The following is a 9,857-nucleotide window of genomic DNA, read 5'->3' on the forward strand; positions in this document are numbered from 1 at the left end:
GTCTGGTAATCAGCTGTTTGACTGGGGATTACATTATTCTCTTCAGATCATCTAGAGCAGCCGTATCAAACATGCGGCCCCCGTAGCCACACAGTGCGGCCCCTCAACTTTTAGAGCTAATTGATCTTAAAATCAATATTACAATTTTAGTAGAAATATTTTTTGTAAAGACAATTTTCCAACAGACCAGAAGACAAGAAGTCTCATGCAGACATAAATTAGCAGGCTGCAGGAAAAGTGATTCTGAGAATTGCAGAAGGGTTTGTCCAACGGTTTGTAAAGTTCGTGAAGGACAAACTATTTTGTTTCAGAAGGTTAATGCGCTAAAATCCCCACAGCCTCACCACCCCAAGTATTTCTAAGAATCCCTTTTAGAGGCATAGTAAGAATGCAAGGAGGGTGGCAACTGACAGACAAGTGCAAGAGATTTCTACCTTCAAAACTAGCTTGCAACCCCCAGCCATTGTCTAATGGGCTGCTAGCAAACTTTCAGTTTTATGACCATTGAGACAAGATACACCTTCCTACTAGTCCGTTAGTCTCTTGTACATTGTCATTCAGTTCATTTTCACACAGCGATAGGTGCTGATGTTACATTGTGATGAACGTATAAAGGTTATAATTAAACATTAAATTATCAACTATGAGTTTTCTTGTATATGTACAGTAACTTTTAAAGGGCAATGTCGCTTTCAAAAATTCAAGTGGCAAAAAAAGAACTACTGAAAATGAGCGCCATGTTTTTCAAGAAAAATGGGAAATCGCTTCTTTCTGTTGTGAAATAGAAGGTAAAATTACATGTTTGATTTGTGGGCAAAATATAAGTGTTCCACTTTAGGTAATTAGATTGAAATTATTCCTAAATAATAAATAGAATTAAATTTCCTTGTATCAAAATCGAATGTATATTTCTATTTTGAAGTGCGGCCCTGGACTATTATTTATAGGGCTGAGGTGGCCCTCTGTACAAGTTGAGTTTGACATGCCTGATCTAGAGGAATGCTACAATAATACTTCAAAATAGATCATCACCTCGTTCACACTCATTTGACCATTGGCATCAGAAATGTATTCATTTGACTTAAGAAGCATTTTTAAATAAACTAAGAAAGCAATAGGAGCTGGGATAGCGTAGTCTGTGAAGCGACTGGCTATGGGTTGGTTGACCGAGGGATCAGAGTTCAAGTCCAGGTAGGGTCAAGAATTCTCTCTTCATGTCATCCAGACTGGCTCTGGGGCCCACCTAGCCTCCCATCCAGTTGGTACTGGGTGGGGCGGGGGTGCTGTTTCCCCTAGGATAAAGGGGCAGAGACGTGGAGCTGACCACTCACCTCCAGCTAGTGCTGAGATCAACAAAATGTGGATCTATACATCCACTCCCCCATACACCTTCATGGCATACTGCTTAACTGGTCATGGACAGGAACAGCTTTACCTTTTACCTTACTAAGAAAGCAATTTTGATACATGTTGCGGTCTTCAGGTTTGTAACACCATGTAATCTGCTATGTGAGTACCAGTCTTTCCAATGAACATCTTCACCTGAAGATGTCTCTCAAACCCAAATAGGAGATTAAGAATTCAACGTGAAGATACACTTCTTAGACTGAGAGGTGTGTTTTGGTATCCATCGCTTGGCCATTATGATCTTCTGGTGCTGTCATGTTGAAGTTAGTAGTGACACTTCTGTGTATCCATTGCTCATTCTAATATATTAATCGATATTCTTTTGCAAGAGGTGAAGAATTAAATGAATTCTGAAATTTTTAGTGTATGTCAAATCCACTGGACAAATAACCGCCCATTGAAATGCACAAATTCAGACCTGCTATGAAAAAAATAATTACATAATTGAAAGTCTGATATGTTACCTGTTATGTAAGGTTTAATTCTGGTATCAAATCTGAGACCTTCAGGTTTTGGAAAGTTCAGAAAAAAATGTCACTAGCAACTTGTGGCTCATGTTTATCATCTATCATCATCAGTAAAGACTGATTGTGGTGAGGATTTTTCAAGACTGTGAATATAGTGCATGAAACTATTCATTGGTTTGTCGGCAGAATAATTTATTACGGGATTTTGAATATGGTGCATGTATTCATAGAAATGATGTTTAATGGGGTCACACTATTTTACACGACTTAACAAATCTTCATTGTTTCAGAAATTCAAATCTGATGTTAAACCTGTTCTCCCTTATGGTGGATGCAAGTGTGCCTGACATTGCGCTGGAACCAGACAAAGCAGTAAAGAAGGTTCAGGACAAATTGAGACTAGATTTGGAAGAGGAGGAAGCAGTCAGCTATATGCATGCAATACTGGATGTATCTGTAACCGCTGTAATGGCTGTTCTTGTTGAGCAGCTGCATAAGTTTGCTCAGTACTGGAGGAAGTAACCATACCACATCCTTGTTTGGAGAGTAAGTATTATCTGCAGTACAGATTACACAATAAGACTTCATTGCAACTATATTAATTGTGGAAATGTGCTGGAAAAATATTGTATACGTTGTAGGATTTGAATGCGGACATGAAGGCTATATATTCCTTTGAAACATCTACCAGAATGCACAGCATCGTATCCCAGAAGGTGGTACACTTCATAGTCCATGAGAACCTCTTAAAAATAAAAGATAAAGCTATCCCTGTAACAGGCCATGAAGGCCCATAGGGTTATGAGATGTCAACGCTCCCACATCTAGACAGTCAGCTGACAGATGATGGCAAGGTTTTCAGCCTTACATGCTGACCGCCCTTTAACCCCTGTACTTATTTCTGTTAAAGGCTGAGTCAACCCCAAGGCCATAATGCAGCTGGAAGGATTAGGTAAATTGAAAAAATCCAATAAACTCGTCAGGAATCGAACCCGCTATTTTCTGGCCTGTAGCATAGTGCCTAAGCCAACTATGCTACCCCGTGCCCCCTCTCTTAAAAAAATAAGAAAAGGAAAAGGCTAAACCTTTCACAACATCAGTAACTTTCAGCCATGATCATTTCACACAGCAGAATTTCTGACTTAAATTCTGAATGTGTTAGCTAGTGTAAAGAAGAGAATTTGGTTAAGGGTTCTCATACAGTGGCTTTCATTACTGAAGGCCTATGTCTAAAAGTTAGCGTGGCATCCGCCATTGGACAGTCATGTTAATTTTTATAAGCATCTAAACATCAAAATTTTATGTATCTACAGTGAAACCCCAATTTTACACTTTTAACTGGAGTGCCTGACATAAATGTAAAATTGAAGGAAGTTTAAAATTATGGAAGTGAGAATGATGTAACATGAAGGAAATTTGGCTTTTGTTGTACTGGAACTTTGGAAGATCATTTAGGAAAACGTGTGATACACCCAGGTTAGTACATCCTTCACTTTACTTCGAGTGAGGGTTGTCTGGTCTGTTTTGGATAATTTGTGGGCTGATTCTCAGTAGTGTTCCAGTATGCCATCCCTTGCTGAAGGAGGCTTCTGTTGAGCCCAGTTGCATCTGTGGTCAGTATAATCTTTACATTCCAGACGTCCAGCCTCTGTTTCTTGTATAATCAGATGTATGTCTTCATTGCTCAGCTGCATCCTCAGGGTGGCTGGGTACCCAGCTGTCTGGGGCTACATCCGAGATAGCTTGCACCTGTTTGCTATCTGTCTATGCCTCGACTCTTTGGCAGAGTACACTTTTCCCAGCACCATCTTTGGGAAAGAACATTGACGGTGGTCAGAAGTAAAGTTGTATTTTGGGAGGTGCTGGATCCAGTGAGTCGTGTGTCCCTCCACATTTTTAAAACTTGTGAGTGAGATTAGTTCTGTGTGGTTGGTGTCCAGGTTATCGATGTGTTCCAGTGTCCACCTGATTGCCATTAGCTCCCACTCGGTGAAACAGTAATTTCTCTCTGCCTTGTTCAGCATATAACAATTGTAGGCTATTCCCCACTTGTGGCCATTCCGTACCTGAGACTGTAGCCCTCCAGTTCTGATGTTACTTGCGTCTGTTTCTGTTATGAACTTCTATCATGTTTTGTGGGAAACCAAGGAGGGCCTACTTTAGTGAATGGAAAGCGTTTTTTACTGGGGGCCACTGAAAGGCTTAATTCAACTCTTTGAGTTTGGCCATTGGCTTTGCAGTGTTGGCAAAGCTGGAGATAAACTGCCTGTAAAAGGTAAATAGGCCCAGGAATTCCCTTAGTTCATGTTTGTTCCTCATTGTCATCCATTCCCTTGTGACCTTCAGTTTCTTGGTGTCTGATTACTTTCTTTGGTGAATCATTGTGGCCAGTCACAATGATTTCATGTAGGTGCACTTGGCATGGCTTGTGAGGTCCCTTGAGATGGCTTCTATCAGCGGCTCAAACATTGCTGGAGCATTGCAAAGGCCATAGGGCATGAGCATGAATTGCCACAACACTTGACCCATTGAGAATACCATCTTTTTCTTGTTGTCAGGGTGTAGTGCCACCTATTAGTAACCTCTTCTGGTCCAGAGTGGATCTGAAGTGTCGTCAATCCTAGGTGGTGGTTAAGTGTTTCTTTGTAATGTCACTCAGCTTCCTGTAGTCAATACAGAAATGGAAGGCTCTATTTTTCTTCCAGACAAGAATGATGGGAGATGACCAGGGGCTGTTTGACTCTTGTATAACCCCTTGCCATTGCATGTCCTTGAGTATTTAGCCCACTTATGAGTGTTGATCCCTGTGGGATCCATGACCATATTTTTTTTTCTCATGACTTACTGAGTCGTGGGACTCACCCCTAAGTGACTCAGTTGGTCAGTCAGCCAGTCCATTGGTTGGTTGGTTGGTCAGGTGGGCGGGTGGCAAAATTGCTATTGGTTCTTGCCAGCACAGTCATTCTGGGTTCATTCCAGTCCAGTCCAGTAAATTGCTGCTGGTCCTAGCCAGCACATTCATTCTTGGTTTCAGGCCCTGTTGGGACCCATGAACATATTTTTGTTCTTTTCAGACTTTGGGCCTCTTTTGTGAAGAGGAGAGGTCTGACTACTGCTCGTCACTCCCCCTTTACTGGGGAGTGACTCTCCTGGTACTCTCACTCACTCACTCACTCACTCATTCACTCACTCACTCACTCTGAAATTTCAGTAAATGCCGAGGATCCTGTTTACCGAGCAACAGCAGTCTCTCCTGGTTCCACTAGTCTGGCTTTTAGCTGTTGTCACAATATATATAAAAGGATAATGTGAATGTTTATTAATGTATTTTGTCTTCAGTAATGAGAAGGTTACATGCAGGTCATTATAATGTTTCCTTTCTGTCTTTTATTTCAGCCCTCTGCTTATTCTTCAGCCTCTTGTTGAAAGGCTGAAATTTTCTTTCCATTGAAGATTGAAGTAGAACTTAAGCAAGACTTACATTGTGGTACAAATATAAAGATTATGCTGCTCATTGTGCATCTATTGTTTTTTGTGACACGTGCAGAAGTGAATGTGTTTGTGCAGAATGTGATTTGTGTGAATTGTTGTAAAAATATATTATAAATTATAAGAGGTGTGAGGCAGTTACAGGACAGTTCCTGTCATAGAGATTTTTATATTGAAATGTGGTAATACTAACATCCTTCAGTGTATATAATTTAAAATGTAATACAGTATTACTCTTAGTTTAAATAATGTGTAATGAGGGATGCCATCCATAAGAAAAAGGCTGAAGGAAGAATATATTTTGTTTTGTAAAATACAATAGTGAATACGTTTTTTCAGAACTATTTTATGAAAACAGATGACATATAGAGCAGAATGTCTTGAGTTACAAAATTGTCCACAGTATGGGATTGAGCCTAGTTGAACTTCATCTAATGTTCCTGTTACAGAAAACAGTGTTCTGTTTATACCTGTTTTTAAATTAAGTCTGTGCTTGTACTGTTTAGTAGGCACACAATTGCGGCTTTATTTTGTTTATATCCTAAGTTATATAACAGTGCTTTCTCAACTGTATAGGTTATGTAGAGTTGACAGACTATCTAGGAAGGGGAAGGAAGTACCCAGTACTGTACTGAGTTTGCAGAAAGATGTTCCATCAGTCTCTCCACTCCACATCTTCCTTTAGCTGTTGTACTATTCTCTGCAACATACTTCCCTATATTCCATTTCAGTTGCTTAACCTTTTTCTTCACATAAATTATTTTATTGATAACCTTTGCTAGCAGCAAGCACTTAGAGCTTATTGACATAGGTCAGAGGAAGGCAGGAGGAGAGTACAGCATCAGGCAGAGATGGGAAAGCCTCAAACACCATCCCTGTTATCTGTATAACTTTTTTCCATGGCCTCAGTACTAACTTCCATTTTTATATAGCATGTCAGCTACTTTACTAGCAATTTCATAATTTAAGCTTTCTCATTTATTAGAGGAGAAAACTTCTGTTGGAGTTTCATCATTACAAGACAATTTAAAGCATGCAATGTGGTCTATACACTGGTTATGTGCACTGCACATTTGAATAGTACAATCTTAACAGGAAGAAAAGAACAGAAGAAGTGGCAAATATTTTTGATCTTAAAGCAGAATATATCCCATATTTTCCAACAGCCTTTGGGGAAGGGGGGAGACAATGTTTTGAAAGCAGGCCCAATTTCTGACTCCAGTTAAAAGAGCAAAACAACTGTGTTGGGTCCATAAGATAAAATTAATCTCTATCACAGTACCAAGGTAGATGGAAATTAGTTTGATTTTTTGGATTTAATGTACTAAAACATTTAAATTAATGGTTCTGATAGTGCCAGGATAGAATGACACATCCTTTGAATGGGGCTTCTCCCTGAAATCTAACAAAGCAGTAAAAGTTATATATAAACTGTTTAGTTACACCTCTGATGTTTTTCATAAGTATAGATATAATGTAAAATATAATAATTTTGGGAAATTTCAGTAAACTCAGGTATTTCTTGTAAAATAAAGTGATGTCATATATTTAAATACTTTGCATATTTTTGGTAACTCCCCCCCCTCACAATTCATGGCTCTGGGCCTCACAGTGACCAGTGCATTGCCCGCTGCAAAGTGCGTATGAATTTCACCGATGAATTAGCATGCCTAATGGCCAGTAACGTTTGGAATGAATCGATTGACAGTATTATGTTTCATGGCAAGCAGTGCACTTCAGCAGTAGGCAGCAGTTATCAGCTCCATTAGCCAGTTACAGTTGGTGATCAGTGTAGTATGTTATGGTGCAGTATGCTTCAGTGCAATATGTATTTCTGTATGACACATATGTGATATACAGATCTGCTAGAAAGTGTGGCAAAAATTCCGTGATGAAGTGGTTCCCAGCAGACAATTCATAATTTGGTGAATAAACTTAGAACAATGGGACTCTTCATAGACAAGGAACAAAAATATAAGTGCTTAGTGTTTACTGCTGAGAAGTTTGATGAAGACTTGAAGATGCTGTTAGAAAATCACTGAAACATCTAGCTCAAGAGACTGGAGTGTCAGGGTCTAGTGCAAGAACAGCAACACAATTATTGAAGTTTAGACCCAGTAGAGTAAGTGGAACCTCGCTTAATGAGCACCTCTCATAACAAGTAATTCACATAACGAGCAAAACAAATTGTAGAATAATGACTCGCTTAATGAGCGACGTTTCACATAACGAGTGACAAGAGGGGAAGTCCCGGTTTGTGCGCTTGCTACATCAGTCTGTGTTTAGCACTCGTTCCGCTAGCATCTTAGTGTCGCTTGTGATCACACATTTTTCTAAACTTAAGTTCAGACATACTATTTGTGTTTTTTTTTTGTGCAAAGTTTAATAACCCATGCAAAAATGTCCCCGAAGAAAAAGCTGCAAAAAGACAGCCACAAGAGAATAAAAATAACCGTAGAAATGAAACGTAAAGTCATTGAAAAGCGAGAACGAGGTGTGAGCATGTCTGATCTAGCATGCACATACAATCGGTCTACAGCAATGATTTGCACTATCCTCAAGAACAAGGGCAAGATTAAGGAGATAGATGCTTCACAGGGAGCGACAAGAATATCTACGAAACGATTACATATTCTCGACGATGTTGAAAGGTTGCTCCTCATATAGATAAACGAAAAGCAATTGCAAGGCGACACTATTAACGAGAACATCATTTGTGAGAAGGCAAAAGTGATTTTCGCCGACCTCGTTAAGAAGACGTCCAGTTCATCAACGGCTGAAGAAGCAGCATTTAAGGGAAGCCGTGGGTGGTTCGAGAAGTTTAAGAGAAGAACTGGCATCCACAGCGTTGTAAGGCACGGTGAAGCAGCAAGCTCCGACACAAAGGCAGCAGAGAACTTCATCGGCGACTTCAAGAAGCCCGTAGATTCTGAGGGTTACCTGCCGCAACAGGTTTTAATTGTGACGAGACGGGTCTCTTCTGGAAAAAGATGCCGAAGCGAACCTATATAACAGCAGAGGATAATGCATTGCCTGGCCATAAGCCAATGAAAGACCATCTCACGCTGCTATTTTGTGCCAATGCAAGCGGCAATTTGAAAATTAAACTGCTGCTTGTTTACCATTCAGAAACTCCACGAGCCTTCAAGAAGTGTAAAGTCCAGAAGAGCAGGCTAAATGTGATATGGAGGTCCAACAACAAGGCTTGGGTGACACGTGACCTTTTTACTGATTGGATCAATGAGGTGTTTGGTCCTTCTGTGAAAAAATATTTGCCTGAGATGAATCTGCCACTCCATGTCTTGCTTGTTATGGACAACACTCCTGCCCATCCTCCAGACCTACAAGATGACCTCCTTGAAGAATTCAAATTCATCAAGATCCAGTTTCTGCCTCCCAACACCACTCCGTTACTCCAGCCTGTGGACCAGCAGGTTATTTCTAACTTTAAGAAGCTGTACACTAAAGCACTCTTCAAGTGTTGTTTTGAGGCGACTGAAGGGACCAATCTCACTCTCAAAGAGTTTTGGAAATCTCAGTTCCACATCGTTGCCTGCCTCAAGATGATTGAAAAGGCGTGGGAACGGGTTACCAAGAGAACCCTCACTTCTGCTTGGAAGAAGCTTTGGCTGGAGAGCGTTGTCGAATGTGACTTTGAGGGGTTTGAGATAGTACCTGTGGAGCCTGTAGTCAACGAGATTGTGTCTTTGGGCAAGATCATGGGGCTGGAGGTGGATAACAATGATATTGAAGAGCTTGTGGAAGAGCACAGCCAACCACTGAAGAGCTTATGGAGTTGCATTGTGTTTCACAACAAGAAGTTGTGGAGGAGAGTTTGTCAGAGGAGGAGGAGGAGGTAACAGCAAAGCAACAATCTTCTGGCGCAATAAGAGAAATGCTGAAAGCATCAGAAACTGTTGGATCGTCCATTGAGAAGCATCACCCTAATAAGGCAGTGGCTATGCGTGCTACATATTTATTTAATGATAATGCTGTGTTGCATTTTCACCAAATTTTGAAACGTCGGCAGAAACAAATGTCTCTAGACAGCTTTCTAATAAAAAAGAATTAGATATGTATCATAAATAATAAACTAATTATTTCAGTTTTTTTTTCTGCAAATCAAATTTGCGTACCAGGTTGGTTCATTCCGCATAGAAGAAAAGATGAAGACGATTCACGCTCCTTAACAATGTATATATAATTTTCTTTGAATAAACATTATACATAAAATTTTTTGAGTATTTTTTTCAGCATGGAACACATTATTGTATTTTATATTAATTTATATGGGAAAAATTTTTTCGCTTAACGAGTGTTTCGCATTACGAGTAAGATTCTGGAATGAATTATGCTCGTTAAGCGAGGTTCCACTGTAATAATCCACACATGCCTTGCAGCTGAACAAACAAGCAGGGTTCATTTTTGCTGTTGGTTTCTGCATCTGTCGTCAAAGGTGAGATCCATCTGCAGTTGACAATCTTTTCTGATGAA

The 9,857-nt window shown here is 40.0% G+C and overlaps 1 protein-coding gene across 2 annotated transcripts in view; it reads left to right on the forward strand.

Annotated features, from left to right (window-relative positions):
• LOC111871322 (phosphatidylinositol 3-kinase catalytic subunit type 3) overlaps window positions 1-6,916 on the forward strand; it is a 46,543-nt gene extending 39,627 nt beyond the window's left edge. For both annotated transcript variants that reach the window (XM_023864350.2, XM_023864349.2), the window contains 2 exons: window positions 2,165-2,420; window positions 5,271-6,916. In XM_023864350.2, coding sequence (XP_023720118.1) covers window positions 2,165-2,396 — 232 coding nt within the window. In that variant the 3' untranslated portion in view covers window positions 2,397-2,420; window positions 5,271-6,916. The remainder of the gene's footprint in view (window positions 1-2,164; window positions 2,421-5,270) is intronic.
• The last annotated feature ends 2,941 nt before the right edge of the window (window positions 6,917-9,857 follow it).

Source organism: Cryptotermes secundus, unplaced genomic scaffold (genome assembly GCF_002891405.2).
Source record: "Cryptotermes secundus unplaced genomic scaffold, Csec_1.0 scaffold1287, whole genome shotgun sequence".
Taxonomy (NCBI): Eukaryota; Metazoa; Arthropoda; class Insecta; order Blattodea; family Kalotermitidae; genus Cryptotermes; species Cryptotermes secundus.